At 46.3% G+C, this 22200-nt stretch overlaps 1 protein-coding gene across 1 annotated transcript in view; it reads left to right on the top strand.

Annotated features, from left to right (window-relative positions):
* Positions 1–22200, top strand: part of CDH23 (cadherin related 23) — an 832275-nt gene that overhangs the window by 621804 nt on the left and 188271 nt on the right. The window contains exons 26-27 of the mRNA XM_075257430.1: positions 11842–11955; positions 13455–13603. Of these exons, the coding sequence (XP_075113531.1) occupies positions 11842–11955; positions 13455–13603 (263 nt within the window). The remainder of the gene's footprint in view (positions 1–11841; positions 11956–13454; positions 13604–22200) is intronic.

Raw genomic sequence — 22200 nt, 5'->3', positions numbered from 1 at the left:
ACCCTCATTTCTTACTACTGCCATATAGTGCCAGTTTCTGACTGGTAATTCAAAGAATATATTGGGGTTACGTGCACCCACAATTTTTACTACTGGTATACAGTGCCATTGTCTGACTGGGAATTCAAAGAGTATATTGGGAATACAAATACCCTCATTTCTTGCTACTGCCATATAGTGCCAGTTTCTGACTGGGAATTCAAAGAATATATTGGGGTTACGTGCACCCACAATTTTTACTACTGGTATACAGTGCCATTGTCTGACTGGGAATTCAAAGAATATATTGGGGTTATAAATACCCTCATTTCTTGCTACTGCCATATAGTGCCAGTTTCTGACTGGTAATTCAAAGAATATATTGGGGTTACGTGCACCCACAATTTTTACTACTGGTATACAGTGCCATTGTCTGACTGGGAATTCAAAGAGTATATTGGGAATACAAATACCCTCATTTCTTGCTACTGCCATATAGTGCCAGTTTCTGACTGGGAATTCAAAGAATATATTGGGGTTACGTGCACCCACAATTTTTACTACTGGTATACAGTGCCATTGTCTGACTGGGAATTCAAAGAATATATTGGGGTTATAAATACCCTCATTTCTTGCTACTGCCATATAGTGCCAGTTTCTGACTGGTAATTCAAAGAATATATTGGGGTTACGTGCACCCACAATTTTTACTACTGGTATACAGTGCCATTGTCTGACTGGGAATTCAAAGAGTATATTGGGAATACAAATACCCTCATTTCTTGCTACTGCCATATAGTGCCAGTTTCTGACTGGGAATTCAAAGAATATATTGGGGTTACGTGCACCCACAATTTTTACTACTGGTATACAGTGCCATTGTCTGACTGGGAATTCAAAGAATATATTGGGGTTATAAATACCCTCATTTCTTGCTACTGCCATATAGTGCCAGTTTCTGACTGGGAATTCAAAGAATATATTGGGGTTACGTGCACCCACAATTTTTACTACTGGTATACAGTGCCATTGTCTGACTGGGAATTCAAAGAATATATTGGGGTTATAAATACCCTCATTTCTTGCTACTGCCATATAGTGCCAGTTTCTGACTGGTAATTCAAAGAATATATTGGGGTTACGTGCACCCACAATTTTTACTACTGGTATACAGTGCCATTGTCTGACTGGGAATTCAAAGAGTATATTGGGAATACAAATACCCTCATTTCTTGCTACTGCCATATAGTGCCAGTTTCTGACTGGGAATTCAAAGAATATATTGGGGTTACGTGCACCCACAATTTTTACTACTGGTATACAGTGCCATTGTCTGACTGGGAATTTAAAGAGTATATTGGGAATACAAATACCCTCATTTCTTGCTACTGCCATATAGTGCCAGTGTCTGACTGGGAATTCAAAGAATATATTGGGGTTACGTGCACCCACAATTTTTACTACTGGTATACAGTGCCAATTTCTAACTAGGAATTCAAAATGCGCAAGGCTCCCGGAAAGGGACGTGGACGAGGCCGTGGGCGAGGTCGGGGGAATGGTTCTGGGGAGCAAGGTAGCAGTGAAGCCACAGGGCGTCCCGTGCCTACTCCTGTGGGGCAGCAAGCATTGCGCCACTCCACAGTGCCAGGGTTGCTTGCCACATTAACTAAACTGCAGGGTACAAACCTTAGTAGGCCCGAGAACCAGGAACAGGTCTTGCAATGGCTGTCAGAGAACGCTTACAGCACATTGTCCAGCAGCCAGTCAGACTCTGCCTCCTCTCCTCCTATTACCCAACAGTCTTGTCTTCCTTCCTCCCAAAATTCCGAAGCTTTACAGAACAATAACCCAAACTGTCCCTGCTCCCCAGAGCTGTTCTCCGCTCCTTTCATTGTCCCTCAACCTGCCTCTCCACGTCACGATTCCACGAACCTAACAGAGGAGCATCTGTGTCCAGATGCTCAAACACTAGAGTCTCCTCCATCTCCGTTCGATTTGGTGGTGGATGACCAGCAACCCACCCTCATCGACGATGATGTGACGCAGTTGCCGTCAGGGCATCCAGTTGACCGGCGCATTGTGCGGGAGGAGGAGATGAGACAGGAGTTGGAAGAGGAAGTGGTGGATGATGAGGACACTGACCCGACCTGGACAGGGGGGATGTCAAGCGGGGAAAGTAGTGTGGATGTTGAGGCAGGTGCAGCACCAAAAAGGGTAGCTAGAGGCAGAGGCAGAGGTCAGCAGCTTAGGCGAAGCCAGGCCACACCCGGAATCTCCCAAGATGTTCCAGTTCGTACCCAGCCCCGAAAAACTCCCACCTCGAGGGCACGTTTCTCGAAGGTGTGGAGTTTTTTCAAGGAATGCGCCGAGGACAGATATAGTGTTGTCTGCACAATTTGCCTCTCGAAATTGATTAGGGGCTCTGAGAAGAGCAACCTGTCCACCACTTCAATGCGCCGTCATTTGGAATCCAAGCACTGGAATCAGTGGCAGGCAGCAACGGCAGGACAAAGGCCGCCTGCCGTTCACGCCACTGCCACTGCCTCTGCCACTGCCTCTGCCTCTGCCACTGCCACTGCTGACTGTGCTGGCGATGCACTCCAGAGGACGAGCCAGGACACCACTTCATCTGCCTCCGCCACTTTGTTGACTTCTACCTCATCCTCCCCTGGTCCTGTCTTATCTCCTTCTCCTGCACCATCAAAGGCACCATCAGGCGTTTCTTTACAACAACCCACCATCTCTCAGACATTGGAGCGGCGGCAGAAATACACTGCTAACCACCCACACGCGCAAGCCTTGAACGCCAACATCGCTAAACTGCTGGCCCAGGAGATGTTGGCGTTCCGGCTTGTTGAAACTCCCGCCTTCCTGGACCTGATGGCAACTGCGGCACCTCGCTATGCCGTCCCTAGCCGTCACTACTTCTCCCGGTGTGCCGTCCCCGCCTTGCACCAGCACGTGTCACTCAACATCAGGCGGGCCCTTAGTTCCGCGCTTTGCACAAAGGTCCACTTGACCACCGACGCGTGGACAAGTGCATGCGGACAGGGACGCTACATTTCACTGACGGCACACTGGGTGAATGTAGTTGAGGCTGGGACTGCTTCCCAAACTGGCCCGGTGTACCTCGTCTCCCCGCCTAACATTCCTGGCAGGGACACGAGAAGAACACCCCCCTCCTCCTCCTCCTCTACCGCCTCCTCCTCCGCCACCGCCTCCTCCTCCGCCACCGCCTCCTCCTCCGCTGTTAGATTGACCCCAGCTACGAGTTGGAAACGTTGCAGCACTGGCGTTGGTAGACGTCAGCAGGCTGTGCTGAAGCTGATCAGCTTGGGGGACAGACAGCACACTGCCTCCGAGGTGAGGGATGCCCTCCTCGATGAGACGGCAATATGGTTTGAGCCGCTGCACCTGGGCCCAGGCATGGTCGTTTGTGATAACGGCCGGAACCTGGTAGCAGCTCTGGAGCTTGCCGGACTCCAACATGTTCCATGCCTGGCCCACGTCTTCAACCTAGTGGTGCAACGTTTCCTAAAGAGCTACCCCAATGTTCCAGAGCTACTGGTGAAAGTGCGGCGCATGTGCGCCCACTTTCGCAAGTCGACAGTAGCCGCTGCTAGCTTAAAATCTCTCCAGCAACGCCTGCATGTGCCACAACACCGGCTTTTGTGCGACGTCCCCACACGCTGGAACTCAACGTTTCAGATGTTGAATAGAGTGGTTGAGCAGCAGAGACCTTTGATGGAATACCAGCTACAAAACCCTAGGGTGCCACAAAGTCAGCTGCCTCAGTTTCACATCCATGAGTGGCCATGGATGAGAGACCTTTGTGACATCCTACGGGTCTTTGAGGAGTCCACAAGGAGGGTGAGCTCTGAGGATGCGATGGTGAGCCTTACAATCCCGCTCTTGTGTGTTCTGAGAGAATCCCTGATTGACATCAGGGATAACTCAGATCACACAGAGGAGTTAGGGATAGCATCCGATCCGTCACAGCTGGAGAGTAGGTCCACACATCTGTCCGCTTCACTGCGTTTAATGGAGGAGGAGGAGGAGGAGGAAGAAGAGTTGTCTGATGATGTGATGGTGATACAGGAGGCTTCCGGGCAACTTCGAATCGTCCCATTGTTGCAGCGCGGATGGGTAGACATGGAGGATGAGGAGGAAATGGAGATTGAACTTTCCGGTGGGGCCAGAGGAGTCATGCCAACTAACACTGTGGCAGACATGGCTGAGTTCATGTTGGGGTGCTTTACAACCGACAAGCGTATTGTCAAAATCATGGAGGACAACCAGTACTGGATCTTTGCTATCCTTGACCCCCGGTATAAAAACAACATCTCGTCTTTTATTCCGGTAGAGGGGAGGGCCAATCGCATCAATGCTTGCCACAGGCAATTGGTGCAGAATATGATGGAGATGTTTCCAGCATGTGACGTTGGCGGCAGGGAGGGCAGTTCCTCCAGTAGGCAACCAAGTTCTCACCGGTCCACACAAACGAGGGGCACACTGTCTAAGGTCTGGGACACCTTGATGGCACCCCCTCGCCAAAGTGCCGCCACGGAGGGTCCTAGTGTCACCAGGCGTGAGAAGTATAGGCGCATGTTGCGGGAATACCTTTCCGACCACAGCCCTGTCCTCTCCGACCCCTCTGCGCCCTACACGTATTGGGTGTCGAAGTTGGACCTGTGGCTTGAACTTGCCCTATATTCCTTGGAGGTGCTGTCCTGTCCTGCCGCCAGCGTCCTATCTGAGAGGGTGTTCAGTGCAGCCGGTGGCATCATCACTGACAAGCGCACCCGTCTGTCAGCTGAGAGTGCCGACCGGCTCACTTTGATAAAAATGAACCACCACTGGATAGAGCCTTCATTTTTGTGCCCACCTGTGTAAAGCACCCCAACATGAAACTCCATGTCTGTACTCAACCTCTCCAATTCCTCCGCATCCTCATACTCATCCACCATAAGCGTTGCACAATTCTGCTAATACTAGGCTCCCTCCAACATGATTTCCCCCAACTCTGCTGGTTAGAGGCTCCCTCCACCCTGATTTCCACCAACTCTGCTGGTTAGAGGCTCCCTCCACCCTGCTTTCCCACAACTCTGCTGGTTAGAGGCTCCTTCCACCATGAATTTGCCAAAACTGGGCTGTTTAGAGGCTCCCTCCACCATGAATTGGTCCAAACTGGGCTGGTTAGAGGCTCCCTCCACCATTAATTGGTCCAAACTGGGCTGGTTAGAGGCTCCCTCCACCATGAATTTGCCCAAACTGGGCTGTTTAGAGGCTCCCTCCACCATGAATTTGCCCAAACTGGGCTGTTTAGAGGCTCCCTCCACCATGAATTGGTCCAAACTGGGTTTTTTAGAGGCTCCCTCCACCATGAATTGGTCCAAACTGGGCTGGTTAGAGGCTCCCTCCACCATGAATTGATCCAAACTGGGGTGGTTAGAGGCTCCCTCCACCATTAATTGGTCCAAACTGGGCTGGTTAGAGGCTCCCTCCACCATTAATTGGTCCAAACTGGGCTGGTTAGAGGCTCCCTCCACCATTAATTGGTCCAAACTGGGCTGGTTAGAGGCTCCCTCCACCATGAATTTGCCCAAACTGGGCTGTTTAGAGGCTCCCTCCACCATGAATTTGCCCAAACTGGGCTGGTTAGAGGCTCCCTCCACCATGAATTGGTCCAAACTGGGGTTTTTAGAGGCTCCCTCCACCATGAATTGGTCCAAACTTGGCTGTTTAGAGGCTCCCTCCACCATTAATTGGTCCAAACTGGGCTGGTTAGAGGCTCCCTCCACCATGAATTGGTCCAAACTGGGTTTTTTAGAGGCTCCCTCCACCATGAATTTGCCCAAACTGGGCTGTTTAGAGGCTCCCTCCACCATGAATTTGCCCAAACTGGGCTGGTTAGAGGCTCCCTCCACCATGAATTGGTCCAAACTGGGGTTTTTAGAGGCTCCCTCCACCATGAATTGGTCCAAACTTGGCTGTTTAGAGGCTCCCTCCACCATGAATTGGTCCAAACTGGGGTGGTTAGAGGCTCCCTCCACCATTAATTGGTCCAAACTGGGCTGGTTAGAGGCTCCCTCCACCATGAATTGGTCCAAACTGGGCTGGTTAGAGGCTCCCTCCACCATGAATTTCCCAAAACTTGGCTGTTTAGAGGCTCCCTCCACCATTAATTGGTCCAAACTGGGCTGGTTAGAGGCTCCCTCCACCATGAATTGGTCCAAACTGGGGTTTTTAGAGGCTCCCTCCACCATGAATTGGTCCAAACTTGGCTGTTTAGAGGCTCCCTCCACCATGAATTGGTCCAAACTGGGGTGGTTAGAGGCTCCCTCCACCATTAATTGGTCCAAACTGGGCTGGTTAGAGGCTCCCTCCACCATTAATTGGTCCAAACTGGGCTGGTTAGAGGCTCCCTCCACCATGAATTTGCCCAAACTTGGCTGTTTAGAGGCTCCCTCCACCATGAATTTGCCCAAACTGGGCTGGTTAGAGGCTCCCTCCACCATGAATTGGTCCAAACGGGTTTTTAGAGGCTCCCTTCACCATGAATTGGTCCAAACTTGGCTGTTTAGAGGCTCCCTCCACCATGAATTGGTCCAAACTGGGGTGGTTAGAGGCTCCCTCCACCATTAATTGGTCCAAACTGGGCTGGTTAGAGGCTCCCTCCACCATTAATTGGTCCAAACTGGGCTGGTTAGAGGCTCCCTCCACCATGAATTGGTCCAAACTGGGGTTTTTAGAGGCTCCCTCCACCATGAATTGGTCCAAACTTGGCTGTTTAGAGGCTCCCTCCACCATTAATTGGTCCAAACTGGGCTGGTTAGAGGCTCCCTCCACCATGAATTGGTCCAAACTGGGTTTTTTAGAGGCTCCCTCCACCATGAATTTGCCCAAACTGGGCTGTTTAGAGGCTCCCTCCACCATGAATTGGTCCAAACTGGGTTTTTTAGAGGCTCCCTCCACCATGAATTGGTCCAAACTGGGCTGGTTAGAGGCTCCCTCCACCATGAATTGGTCCAAACTGGGCTGGTTAGAGGCTCCCTCCACCATGAATTGGTCCAAACTGGGCTGGTTAGAGGCTCCCTCCACCATTAATTGGTCCAAACTGGGCTGGTTAGAGGCTCCCTCCACCATGAATTTGCCCAAACTGGGCTGTTTAGAGGCTCCCTCCACCATGAATTTGCCCAAACTGGGCTGGTTAGAGGCTCCCTCCACCATGAATTGGTCCAAACTGGGGTTTTTAGAGGCTCCCTCCACCATGAATTGGTCCAAACTTGGCTGTTTAGAGGCTCCCTCCACCATTAATTGGTCCAAACTGGGCTGGTTAGAGGCTCCCTCCACCATGAATTGGTCCAAACTGGGTTTTTTAGAGGCTCCATCCACCATGAATTTGCCCAAACTGGGCTGTTTAGAGGCTCCCTCCACCATGAATTGGTCCAAACTGGGGTGGTTAGAGGCTCCCTCCACCATTAATTGGTCCAAACTGGGCTGGTTAGAGGCTCCCTCCACCATTAATTGGTCCAAACTGGGCTAGTTAGAGGCTCCCTCCACCATGAATTGGTCCAAACTGGGGTTTTTAGAGGCTCCCTCCACCATGAATTGGTCCAAACTTGGCTGTTTAGAGGCTCCCTCCACCATTAATTGGTCCAAACTGGGCTGGTTAGAGGCTCCCTCCACCATGAATTGGTCCAAACTGGGTTTTTTAGAGGCTCCCTCCACCATGAATTTGCCCAAACTGGGCTGTTTAGAGGCTCCCTCCACCATGAATTGGTCCAAACTGGGGTGGTTAGAGGCTCCCTCCACCATTAATTGGTCCAAACTGGGCTGGTTAGAGGCTCCCTCCACCATTAATTGGTCCAAACTGGGCTGGTTAGAGGCTCCCTCCACCATGAATTGGTCCAAACTGGGGTTTTTAGAGGCTCCCTCCACCATGAATTGGTCCAAACTTGGCTGTTTAGAGGCTCCCTCCACCATTAATTGGTCCAAACTGGGCTGGTTAGAGGCTCCCTCCACCATGAATTGGTCCAAACTGGGTTTTTTAGAGGCTCCCTCCACCATGAATTGGTCCAAACTTGGCTGTTTAGAGGCTCCCTCCACCATTAATTGGTCCAAACTGGGCTGGTTAGAGGCTCCCTCCACCATGAATTGGTCCAAACTGGGGTGGTTAGAGGCTCCCTCCACCATTAATTGGTCCAAACTGGGCTGGTTAGAGGCTCCCTCCACCATTAATTGGTCCAAACTGGGCTGGTTAGAGGCTCCCTCCACCATTAATTGGTCCAAACTGGGCTGGTTAGAGGCTCCCTCCACCATGAATTTGCCCAAACTGGGCTGTTTAGAGGCTCCCTCCACCATGAATTTGCCCAAACTGGGCTGGTTAGAGGCTCCCTCCACCATGAATTGGTCCAAACTGGGGTTTTTAGAGGCTCCCTCCACCATGAATTGGTCCAAACTTGGCTGTTTAGAGGCTCCCTCCACCATTAATTGGTCCAAACTGGGCTGGTTAGAGGCTCCCTCCACCATGAATTGGTCCAAACTGGGTTTTTTAGAGGCTCCCTCCACCATGAATTTGCCCGAACTGGGCTGTTTAGAGGCTCCCTCCACCATGAATTGGTCCAAACTGGGGTGGTTAGAGGCTCCCTCCACCATTAATTGGTCCAAACTGGGCTGGTTAGAGGCTCCCTCCACCATTAATTGGTCCAAACTGGGCTGGTTAGAGGCTCCCTCCACCATGAATTTGCCCAAACTGGGCTGGTTAGAGGCTCCCTCCACCATGAATTGGTCCAAACTGGGTTTTTTAGAGGCTCCCTCCACCATGAATTGGTCCAAACTGGGGTTTTTAGAGGCTCCCTCCACCATGAATTGGTCCAAACTTGGCTGTTTAGAGGCTCCCTCCACCATTAATTGGTCCAAACTGGGCTGGTTAGAGGCTCCCTCCACCATGAATTGGTCCAAACTGGGTTTTTTAGAGGCTCCCTCCACCATGAATTGGTCCAAACTGGGCTGGTTAGAGGCTCCCTCCACCATGAATTGGTCCAAACTGGGGTGGTTAGAGGCTCCCTCCACCATTAATTGGTCCAAACTGGGCTGGTTAGAGGCTCCCTCCACCATTAATTGGTCCAAACTGGGCTGGTTAGAGGCTCCCTCCACCATGAATTTGCCCAAACTGGGCTGTTTAGAGGCTCCCTCCACCATGAATTTGCCCAAACTGGGCTGGTTAGAGGCTCCCTCCACCATGAATTGGTCCAAACTGGGGTTTTTAGAGGCTCCCTCCACCATGAATTGGTCCAAACTTGGCTGTTTAGAGGCTCCCTCCACCATTAATTGGTCCAAACTGGGCTGGTTAGAGGCTCCCTCCACCATGAATTGGTCCAAACTGGGTTTTTTAGAGGCTCCCTCCACCATGAATTTGCCCAAACTGGGCTGTTTAGAGGCTCCCTCCACCATGAATTGGTCCAAACTGGGGTGGTTAGAGGCTCCCTCCACCATGAATTGGTCCAAACTGGGCTGGTTAGAGGCTCCCTCCACCATTAATTGGTCCAAACTGGGCTGGTTAGAGGCTCCCTCCACCATTAATTGGTCCAAACTGGGCTGGTTAGAGGCTCCCTCCACCATGAATTTGCCCAAACTGGGCTGGTTAGAGGCTCCCTCCACCATGAATTGGTCCAAACTGGGTTTTTTAGAGGCTCCCTCCACCATGAATTTGCCCAAACTGGGCTGGTTAGAGGCTCCCTCCACCATGAATTGGTCCAAACTGGGGTTTTTAGAGGCTCCCTCCACCATGAATTTGCCCAAACTCTGCTGGTTAGAGGCTCAATCCACCCTGATTTTCAAAACAAATGTTGGTGCCAACCTCAACTTACTACAAGGGCCAAATTCACTGCTGGTGACAAGCTCTCCTCACTGCAAGTGCCAAATACACATGTTTCAAGGTGTTTTCCTACTGTCAGAGAGGTGGTATTGAGTGTGTAAAGTGTGTAGTTGTTAGGCTGTGATGTTGGGGTAATAGAGGGTCTTTGGTGTGTTAGATGCCCCCAGACATGCTTCCCCTGCTGTCCCAGTGTCATTCCAGAGGTGTTGGCATCATTTCCTGGGGTGTCATAGTGGACTTGGTGACCCTCCAGACACGGATTTGGGTTTCCCCCTTAACGAGTATCTGTTCCCCATAGACTATAATGGGGTTCGAAACCCGTTCGAACACACGAACATTGAGCGGCTGTTCGAATCGAATTTCGAACCTCGAACATTTTAGTGTTCGCTCATCTCTATTTTTGTCTAATTTTTATTTTTTTTTAAATGTAAATAGTGAGCCCCATATAGGGCTCACAATGTATATTTTCCCCTATCAGTATGTTTTTGGAGTATGGGAGGAAATCCACGCAAACACGGGGAGAACATACAACAAACTCCTTGCAGATGTTGTCCTTGGCAGGAATCGAACCCAGCACTCCAACGCTGCAAGGCTGCAGTGCTAACCACTGAGCCACTGTGTTGCCCCGATTTTTTCTTTTTTTTTTGTGCTGCCTTCATCACTTTGCCAAAAAGGGGACATGTTCAGGGCGTACAAGTGGCAGGGAACAGCCAGATTTATTATCTTCTTTACCAGAACTCTGGTGTAATGATTCTGAAATTCTGTACCATCTGTGAGCATGGCCTGGTGGATTGTGTACATTGTTCTATATGAGGCTCATCCTCCACCAGCAATGAGGTTATGAAGACGGGCGTTAATAATGCCAGTCTTTGGAAATCTCCCCCGCTGTCATTTATTGTATGATTAGATTTAAGACTGATCTGTGCAAATTACCTTAACTACTTCGAAGGGGTTGTTGGGGTTATAAAAAAATTAAAAATGTAGAACTCTTGCAAATGGTGCCAAATTTGGCCCTTCCCCTGGAGATCCAGTGCTGCGTCTCCATCGGTCCTCCAAGTCTCTTGATATGCGTAGAGCACTTCACGACTGCAATCAAACAGTGGCTACATTGGTCTGGAACAGTATTACTGACACCATGGATCCCTTCACATAGCCACAATTTAATAGGGTACATGACCATTGCGGCCACTGATTGGCAGTAGCGGTCACCTGACATATGCAGAGAGCGAAGGCAGCGCTGGATCGCCAAAGGAACAGGCAGGTAGGTATTAGTGTCGAGTGAGTAGTATTCAATCAAATACCTCGCCGGCATAGGATTGCGTGTAATCAGCCGAACACCAAGGGGTTTAACGCTTCGAATATTCAACGCGTTTAACCCCTTGGTGTTTGGCCGATTACACACATTCCTATGCCGGCGAGGTATTTGATCGAATACTACTTGCGCAACACTAGTAGGTATTTATTTTTTGTCATTTTCAGGGATTTTAAACTTTCTTAACCCAGATAAACCAGTTTATTCCTTTTTCATTGTTGGTCGTTAATTCAATGAAGTCTATCAGGTCCAAGATGCCTGCCAAACCAATAATAGCGCCGAATAGAGGCCATTCATTCATAAGAGCAGATGCATATCTATGTGGTCACAAACTGGTGAATCAAAGCATATGTAATCTTTTTATGAATATGCAAATCAGCCAGCAAGTGTAGCCGGTAAGACCCAATTCACCATATTTACCTACAGACAGCAACAGGGCCTACAGATCCCTACCAAATTTGCTACCCTTTAACTGTGTATGATATGTACAGCCTCAGTATATTTCTGCTAAAGGCTCCTATATGGCACTATCATGTGCGGCCTGAATTATTTAATTATAAATATATAATGGTATATAATATGGGTTGGTTGAACATTCTGTAAACCATATTCTGACTGTTATGTCATTTTGTCTTGTTTTTGTATTGAGCAAGATATATTTTTATTGCAGGAGGGAATCAAGATGGGAAATTTATGGTAGGGTTTCGTGATGGCATTCTGAGAACAGTTGTGAATCTGGACCGTGAGACTGTCGCTTTTTACACACTTATCCTAGAAGCTATAGGTAAGAAAATACAGATTGGAATTACAGAGGTTGAGAAAACTACAAAACAAAGAAGAAAAAGAAATGCTTGTAGTCGCTATATACAATGCTTGTAGTGGCTATATACAAAGAGTACTAGTTGCATCCTGCTCCGTCACATGATGTCCTGAAATATCCCTGATGTGTCTACTTTCCATGTTATGATATTGCATTTTCTCATATAGCATAAAACTAACTAGACAATCAGTTCTGTCACCAGAATCCAGCATATCAACCCAGCCCCTCAGGTAGGTTAGGGTCACCTGAACCAAACTGGGTTTTCCCTTGTGAATTTGGGAGTTATCACTGTTTTTGACAAATGAGATCTTTGAAGTGATAGGGGAATTGCCACTCACCAGTTTAGAGCCGTAGCAATGCCCTTCTTGTACGGTTGAGACGATCTTGAGATTTCAAGATAATTTTTAAAATCCGATTTCTGATCATTTTCCATCTGAACACGATCCCAATTCCGTTCCTAATGCAAGTCAATGGGATTGTTTACTGATCAAAAATCGGAATTTAAAAACAATTCTATTTACTACACAGCATGGAGTCCAAAAATTGAAGGCTTCAATTTTTGGACTCCATGCTGTGTAGTGATTAAAAAATCCACTGGTTACTTAGTCCCCCTTGCTGTCTGGTTACCTGCACAGAAATTTTGCCGCCTCCCCTCCTGGTGTGTACGCTGCTCCCCGGAGCTCCGGCCTGTTGTTCTCTGTCTGTTTCACGCCTCTCTCATTCAGACGCCTTCAGAGCGTCGTACGCGCCCCCGCCTCCCTAGTGAATCACTCACGTCTCCCCGCCTTGTACCCGCCCACACTCTCCTAAGCCACAACAAGCCCCGCCTACTCCCAGCAAAAGTAACACTAGCCTAGGGAGGCGGGGGAGCGCATGGCACTCTGCCAGCGTGTGAATGTGAGACACGAGGACAGAGAACAACAGCCGGAGCTCCTGGGAGCGGCAGCAGTTCTGTGCAGGTAACTAGGGTTCAGTGATCGGGATCAGAATTCCGTTCTCTATCCTTTTTTAAGCGGGATCGGAACCCGTTCGTAATTGTGAAATTTACTCGATCGCTGATCGGGATCCGATCTTTTCAGATCCCGATCGCTCAATCGGTACCTCCTTGTTCCAAAAAGCGCAATTACAATGGAAGCACTGGGAAACACCCAGTTTGATGGAGGTGACGCTAGCCTGTTTATCTCTTTGGCTGGATTATTATGCTCTGTTTTGGTGACAGATTTCTTTTAAAATCAAAAATTTCCCTTGCAATGCTGCATGGGCAATCTAACATTATATTAAAGATGGCTGCAAACATTTGTCCACTATTCAGCAGAACATATAATTTTGTATGGAGATAGATACCACAGATATGATTATAGAAACGTGTCTATCTACAGTATATATGTGTTTATATATGCATACGTACATACATACATGTATATAATGATACGTTGTTTGGAATCAATTTCTAATGTCTGCAGACAATGGACCAGCAGGAAATCGGAGAACAGGCACAGCGACCGTCCTAGTGACAGTACTGGACATCAACGATAACAGACCCATCTTCTTGAAAAGCAGTTATGAAGCCACAGTTCCTGAGAATATCCCTGAATCCAGCAGTATTGTTCAGGTATCTCTAATAACCCATTTTTACTTGCCATTGGTGATACTACCCTAAAATTCTGTAAGGTTTTGCAGCCATTGACTGATGCAGAGTATTTAGACGACTTGTTATTGTATGTACATACTTAGTATCATTGATAATACTGAATCTATTCCAGGTCTGTATACGTGGATCATAAACATTCCATATTTGTGCATATATCAGCAAACCAAGCTTATATACTAGGCTAATATATGAAACGTGTAAATGCATGCTGAGTAATAAAAATGTATGCCAACCATATACAATAATGTTTTTTTTTTGCAGCACAGCTAAAATATTCATAATAATGGAATGAAGCATAGCACGTTGATTCTCTTTCATGTAGTTCCCTTGTTTAGACTAAAGGTGTCACTGTTGATCTTACTGATGAATATAAAGCAAGCACATGAGCATGAAAAAAGTCAAAAACAAAGCAATGAATCCTCAGGATATTTGTTACATTTATATGCAACCTGTAGCGTTGCAGCTCCAAGACTCACAGTGAGTGTTGTGAGTGATCTGCTGCTTTTATTACGACTCCTGCTTGGAACGTAAATTAAAAATAAATAAAGACTTAGAGTAAGTTCACACAGAGTTTTTTGGTCAGGGTTTTGAGACTGTATCCGCCTTAAAATCCTGACCAAAAAGACGGCTCCCTTTGAAATCAATGGGAGCCGTTCAGGTCTTTTTCCGGGAGTTGTTTCTTCCAGGTCCTGGAAAAAAGAAGCAAAATGCCTGAAGACACTCCCTCCTTCGGACTAGGCCCATTCATTGGGCCTAATTCGAAGCGGAGTGCGCAGCTGGATGCTGGTGCAGTGCAGGGCTTTCAATCGCGGCTACCTGGTTTTTAGATCGGAACCTGAGGCGGCCTCCGCCTCAGGTTCCGATCCAAAAAACCCCGTGTGAACTTACCCTTACTATATAAAGAAGTCATTTGCAGGTTACATGTGAGTTACTACTACAGCTGCTGCATGTAAAGTTGGCCATATATATTAGATTAAAGGCAGTGATTGTGCCAAGAAACTACAGCGGGCCATACACATTAGATCTGAATTGACAGATTTTAGACTGTTTGACTGTCTGTTGGTTGGTCATACTAAAACCTATGACAGTCTGTCCCATATAGACAACCATCCAGTAAAATTGGTCGGAGCCACAATCTATTGACGCTAGGTTCACACTAGCGTTCGGGTCTCCGTTCTCAGCTTTCCGTCTTCTGCCGGAAAGCTGTCAGAGCGGGTCCGGCCATGAGCGGTGGTGAGCATTTTATGCTCTCCACCGCAAAACCAGTTTTTTAAAACCGGACACAGAGTACTGCATGTCCGACTCTGTGTCCGATTTTTAAAAAAACGATTTCGCGGCGGAGAGCATAAAACGCTCACCGCCGCTCACAGCCAGACATCTTTCAAACCCATTCAAATGAATGGGTATGAAAGAGTCCTGCAGGTTTCCGTCTCCTACCTCTGTTTTGTGCAGGAAACGGAAACCTGCAGAACGGAGACCGGGTGCAGATGTGAAGGAGCCCTGAGTCAAATTTTTTCTTCCATCAGTCTGCTGTAATCTGTTGTGTATGGGCTAGACTGACAGACCTTTTTTGCAGAGATTTTTTGCATTGTGGGCATGTGTTTGTACTACTAATACTGTACATGCACCAAGTGTCATTTCCTGTTTTCACACTTCATTAGCACTGAAAGACTTTCATCTGACAATTTTCAGGTGTCTGGGGTAGTTGAACATTTGGCGGAAGCTTAATGGCTGTTTATGCGTCTGGGACAATGGGTCGTCCATCCAACCAACCATAGTTCATATCAGACAAGCGATGGCAGCCTAAAATCTAATGTGTATGGCCGGCTCTAGGCTAATGCCCCACGTTGCGGAATAACGCAGAGTTTTTGTTGCGAACTTTGCTGTGTTTTTTTGAGCCATAGTCAAGAGTGGTTTGAAAAGGAATAGGAAATATAAAGGAAGCGCTTAGACGTTCCCCTTCTGTTTATTGCACTCCTGACTCTGGGTCAAAAAACTGCAGCAAAATTTGGGGAAAAAACTACTGTGTTTTCTCAACGCCTTAACATTAGACAGTTTATTAGGGCTCATTGATGTTGCAGGCTCCAGAACTACTGCTCCTTTTGCCCTTACTATAATCCAACCCTAAAGGTAAAAAGTTTTAGAAAAATTGCTGTTTTAATAGGTTGATAAATGCATGTCCACTAGGGTTGAGCCCATCTTGAGATTTCAGGATCTCATTTTTAAAATCCGATTTTCGATCATTTTCCAGCCGATCCCGATCGTGAAATTTTCTCGATCGGGATCCGATCTTTCCCGACCGCTCAACCCTAATGCACATTGCTATTTTATATACTGGTTTGCCTGATTCACCCTTCATGGACTGCAGTGAAGTAAAAAAAAAAAAAAAAAAAAAAAAAAAGAATATATTGCTACAGGATGGATTTTTGTTGTTAACTGTGGTTTTTATTAAGAGTTTTATAAAGAGATCAGCTTGCATATTGCAGTATGTAGTAGAATCTGTCAAATATTTTACTAAGGTTTTTTTTTTCTTTTATTTTTGAAAACATTTATAAAATTGTTACAATGTACAAAAAAGCCTAGACTGTAAGTAAGACAAAGGAAATCACCACTGTTACAAATGTAAAATAATAGAATCTTTGAAAGATACATAGATGAATGGATTTCAGTCCCTCTCAGGAAGTCCCAGAAGTTCCTCCACTGTATAGTAGCTGTAATATTCTGACACACGCAGACTGCTCCCCCTTCCCTTCTATGTAAGTGATTTGATGATTTAGGCTGGCTGACTTATTTAGTTCAGCAGCAAAGTCAGCCCCTTCTTCTAGGCCCAGAATAGGAACAGTCAGCCATAAACCTTCCTCATATCACCAGCATCTTCCTCAAGGAGAGGAAGCTTGATGGGGGGACGTTGCTATTCCCTTTCTCTGGCACAAAATTGGTGCCGTTGCGGCGCCTCTTTGGTGCACTGGACGTTTTTGTATCAAAAATGCATTACTTTCCTTTTACTGATCGCAACAGTTTACAAAAGTGGACGGAGCAAGGTGGAAACCAAAGTGGGACTGGACACAGGGGTGCCTTGGCCTGCTGTGAGCTATATATGAAATCTATGTCAGTCCTCATTGTGATAAATTTCCATTCTGGGTCACAAGAGTGCACCTGAATTACAAAGAGGTCAAAGCCTCTTAATAATTCAAGCGCAGTTAGAACCAGCGGGATTAAGACTGCAGTACAGAGTGCAAGTCCTAATAAATTCTCCTTACTGTCTTTGTATGGCCGGGTTCACATCTGCGCCCCGGCCTCCGCTTACAGGTTTCCATCTTCTGCCAACATCAGACGGAAACCTGGCAGACAGTGTCCGGCCTGTGAGCGCTTTGTGGTCTCCGCGACAAAATGTTTTGTTTTTTTTTAACTGGACACAAAGTCCTGCATGTCCAAACCGGTTTCGCCGCAGAGAGCACAAAACGCTGACAGGCGCTCACGGCCGGACACTTTCCAAACCCATTCAAATGAATGGGTTTGAGAAGTGCCTGCTGGTTTCCGTCTCCTGTCCAGTTTCTCAGGCAGGAAATGGAAACCTGCAAAACGGAGATAGGGTGCTGGTGTGAACCCGCCCTAAGAGAGAAAGTAGAAGTGGAGGCTTCATGTGCAGGAGAGAGGGTCTTACGTTCTGCGATCTATTCAGTTTTGAAAATCAAAGTGATTCACTTATTTTCCATTTGCTAAAACATAACAGTTTTATTCTTTCATTTGCACAACGCCATTAAAACGCCACTCTTTTGAGCTTTAGGGCATTATTCACAGTGCTTTTTTTTTTTTTTTTTCTTTGTAAAACCAAAACAAGGAGTCTCTATTAGGGCTCATTCACATGGGGCAGGAGGGGACGGATTTTGGTGCTGAATCCACGTCATAATCCGCCCCTCACAATAGAGGTCTATGTAGAGCGCCAGCTTACTTTTTTCCGTGAACGGTATGCAACATGCCGGTCATGGAAAAAAGAAGCGAGCTGCTCTTTCTTCAGGCGGATTCCTTGGGCCTGTACTCTAGTTCATTGAGCCTTACATTTTAGGAGAATATACTATAGAAAACCCATGTAAACCTAACATTATGCTTTCAGCTACATAACACACAGACATCATGTTCTCAATATTTATTACCTTCAACTAGAGAGAATCCATTTAGGCTACTTATGCTTCTTGTCTCCATTGCCAAGAGTTGTATAGTACAGTCTAATTTATTGTAGTAGAAAATGTAAGTATTTGCAAGAAGTCCATTTTTTGTGAGCTCTGCATGATTCATTTTTATGACAGCAAGATGTGCAGCTCTGTTACACCAAGCAGACGTGATGACTGAAATATCACTAAATATACCTACATGTAGCTCAATCTTAGACTTCAGTATCCAAAGGAATTCCCCCTACCTATAGCTACATCTATTTCATGCTTGAACTCCAGTATCCAAAGTTCCCCCACTAAATGTATGTACATCTTTTTCATGCTTGGGCTTTAGTATCCACAGATCTCCCACTAAGTATATCTATATCTATTTCATGCTTAGCCTCCTGTATCCAGAGGACGTCCCCACTAAATATATGTACATCTATCTCACCCTTAGGGCAAGTCCACACAGGGTTTTTTGGATCGGAACCTGAGGCGGAGGCTGAAAGCCAGTGCACTGCATCGGCGTCCAGCTGCGCGTTCCGCTCCGGATTAGGCCCAATGAATGGGCCTAGTCCGGAGGAGGGAGTGTCTTCAGGCCCAATCGCGAGGCGACTCAGCCTGAAGAATGAACATCTCGCTTCTTTTTCCGGCTCCCAGAAAAAAGACCTGAGCGGCTCTAATTGATTTCAATGGGAGCCGTCTTTTTGGTCATGGTTTTGAGGCGGATACGGCCTCAAAACCCTGACCAAAAAACTCTGTGTGAACTTACCCTTAGACTCCACTATCCAGAGTACCAAAGTTGCTCGTACCGTTCGAAAACATACATATATTTCAGTTTGTAAATGTGCAAACACATATGCAGGTAGAACTTAACAGTGAATATTATGGATATGTGGGAGTTCTTTGATCTCCTCAGTAGTGTACCATTACTGTTTTGTGCATTTGCACCAATGTTCGTTTCGCCAATATGGAAAATGAGGACTTAGGCAACACAAAAGTTATACTATAGATGGCAACAATGTCCCATTACATTTTAGTGGACTCAAAGAAAGACCAGTCTTGAGTGGTTGTCGTCTGCCTTGGACATGTCCTTTGGCACTGGGAGATTGGCCGACTACGTCTGAAGCTGTTGATGGATTGCCTGAGCGAGCCTAACCTCTTCCAAAGTCTGAGCTGGGGTTCACTGGCATCTTCCACATGATAGGGCATGAACTCCCGAGGTCCGTATAGAGACTGATCTAGGGCAGCAGGTTTGCATAATGTCACAAATATAAGGCAGGTGGCAATGAGAAGGAAAATGCACACGAGAGAGATGATGATGGGTAGAGGGTCTGTAAAATCCATTGGAATTATTGTGGTGTTCACTGAAATATTGTCCATGGTCGTGTTGTAAAGGTTGGGGATCGCTGTACTCTCTAGAGTTTCATTAGTTTCAGAGGTCATCTTTCCTGGAGAATAAAGACAGAATATAAATAATTGTTGCTTTTTCATACACACATAGGTTTGCTTTTGATATTTATAGTCCGAATAGGAAAATTACTCAGTAACCTCTGCTATACCATAATGTAGAAGTGCCAAGTCTAGGTTAGGCATGAATACATATCCAAGCATGCTCAGGAGAAGGCTACATTGCATGTCATCTAAGATACCTAGCTTTCACTAAAGTTGAGCTGTATGGGCCACAATCCCTCTGAAACCTAAAAAGCAGATTTCCTTCAGCAGACGAACTTCATAAGGGAAATGTAGACATGTGAATGAGCCCTTTCCTGCAGCTTTCCTTTCTGTGCTGTGTTCTCTCTCGCTCATGGATGGACAGACAGACAGCTGCATGATCTGTCACCAGCTTCAGCTCTCTGTGATATCACTGGCTGCATACTATTCTGCCTACACGTCCATAAACTAGAGCCAAGTCAGTCATGGAGAGTCACTGAGAGTGGAGGTAGTGTAGAGAGATTTCCACACTCATTGTTGGTATCTGAAAAAGTGATAAAAAGGGGACTGGATGTATATTATTTATAAAGCTTGTCCAGAGAAGGGAATGCACTAGTAAGCTTTAGTATCTCCCAGGTAACCCCTTCAAACATTCATTTCATATTTGCAAGACTTGTATCATGCCCCTAACAGAAAAGATGGCTGCTCGGCTGTTTTTCACAACACACATATGAGTTATTAGATTAGATAGCACCACACCTGAACTGCCAACGCTCTGCTTACAGTGCCTGGTAAACAGGAGAGATGGGGTTGGGGACCCCCATTCTGGAGATAAATGTGTGTCCCAGAGGTGGAGCTAGCACCTCTGAAACATTTATGGTATATTTACTGGATATGTCATAAATATTTCAAATAAGGATATTTCTTTAAGGAAGATGTAAAGTTTGGAGCCCTTTCATATATCAACCTCATCCCACTCGTGATGGTTAAAGAGGACTTTGCACCTCTTGGGGTACATGCGGTGTAATACACCGCTAAAAAGCCGGCTTTCATGTTCTGTGCCTCCGGTGAAGAGCTATAGGTGCTGGTACCGTAGCTATTCACTGTCAGAAGGGCGTTTCTGACAGTCAGTCAGGAACGCCCTTCCTCACAGCAGCACCTATAGAGCTGTACTGTTAGAGGCGGCATTGCTTACCACCCAGCAAAGACACTGAGCGGGGAGGAACGCCCCCCAGTACTCGTCTACGGACAAGTACTATCAGGAGGGGAGGAAGGTGTTCCTCACCGCTCTCAAAGTACAGTGCTATAGGCGTGAAAGTTGAATTTCGTGCACTGTCTGCTTTCTAGCTATATATAAAACCGCATGTGCCCCAGGAGGTGAAAGGTCCTCTTTAAAGTGATTCTACTAAAAGAGCGAACATAGTATCAACATAAAAAGCGTCAGCAGAGTACTACTTATCTAAAACAGTACTCATGGTAATGCAGCAGCCTGTACTCTGTCTTTGGCAAAGCAGATACCAACTGACTTCAGTGAAGCGAACTCCCTCCTTCCTCCTCCTATCAGAATTCTCCTGTTCTCAGTAGAAGTGTATTATGGAATTGCTGTAGAATATAATCATCAAATATAAACCTATCGTCGAGAACAGTACAATAGTTACATTTATTTGTATATTTATATTACTTTATATAATGCCTAATATTCATCCTGTTACTGGATTAAATTACTTATTATTTTACTGCTTAATAGAATACTCTTGAATTTTCTAGGCATTAAGTCACTTACCCATTTAGATGGAACAATCTCAGATTTGTAGCAAACAATGTCTTAGATGTAGTCTCGGAATAGAACAGATAGGGAATCATTTGGTACAACCTTTTAGTGTACTAGCATGTTGGTTAGTTGTCTGTCTCCTAAGGCCTTGTGCTGCATGGTAGCTCAGGTCTCGCTAGGTATATATATCCATAAGTGCAGATCATCTCTGCAGGGAGTCTTCACAACCCCTGTGAGAGGCTTTGCATACATTAAGGAAAGATTCTCAAGAGACAGTGCTAGGAGTTCATTAAATAATAGAATTGTGAGGATGTCCTGGGCTTCCTGAGGAAATTGAATTAACAAGGGTCATTGTCTTGAGAACAATCTATCATATTATTATGGGCTTTTGTTGATCTCTGGAAAATACTAAGAATTGAGCAGGGAAACGAGTTAAACTTCTTACATGGTTCACTACTTGCATGCATAATGTCTTAGAAGAGTCCTAGATGTGGAAACCACAGTGAGTCCATGCTTAAAATTAAAAGGGGGTTTCTGGTAGTTAAAGTTGGGTCTTATGAGTATGACATGAAGTGCCGATCTGCCTGATTTACCCTTCAATGAACTGTAGTTTGAGCAGAGATCTTGAGGATTATTCCATCTGGAGGTTCAAGCATGCTTTCTCATACATGTCCATCAATATATGTAATACTGGGAAACTATTGAAGGGTAAATTACGTCCCATCGCTAATGAATTTCAAGTATTGGCTTCGTGACCCTGTCATCGATTAACCAATTGCCATTCCTTGGATCTCTATTTTTAGATACTACTAACCATTGCAAATACAGCAAAAGACCTGACGTTTTGGAGCTTCTATGACCAATTGGTCTAGCCCTTATAAAAGTCGATCAGATCCCTACCTTGGCCCACTTTAACTTTCTCCAACATATCAACTTCATCTACTGACTTGTTCTCCTGCTACACAGTATAGAAATATCATGCTCTTCTCCAGTTTTAAAACGTATGTCTGACTGGTATATACTGGATTTACCATTGAAATGGTCCTTAAAGGGATTCTACCACTAAACCAACATTTTTTCTAAGTACCACGTCGGAATAGCCTTAAGAAAGGCTATTTCTCTCCTACCTTGCTCAGTCGCCTCCGGCCCGCCGTTCTGGCAGCAATGGGGGCGGACCCCAGCGCTCAAACGACGATGGG

Source organism: Leptodactylus fuscus, chromosome 10, assembly GCF_031893055.1.
Source record: "Leptodactylus fuscus isolate aLepFus1 chromosome 10, aLepFus1.hap2, whole genome shotgun sequence".
NCBI classification, from domain to species: Eukaryota; Metazoa; Chordata; class Amphibia; order Anura; family Leptodactylidae; genus Leptodactylus; species Leptodactylus fuscus.
Note: the sequence above shows the minus strand (reverse complement) of the source record. Positions and strands in the feature narration are given on the sequence as shown.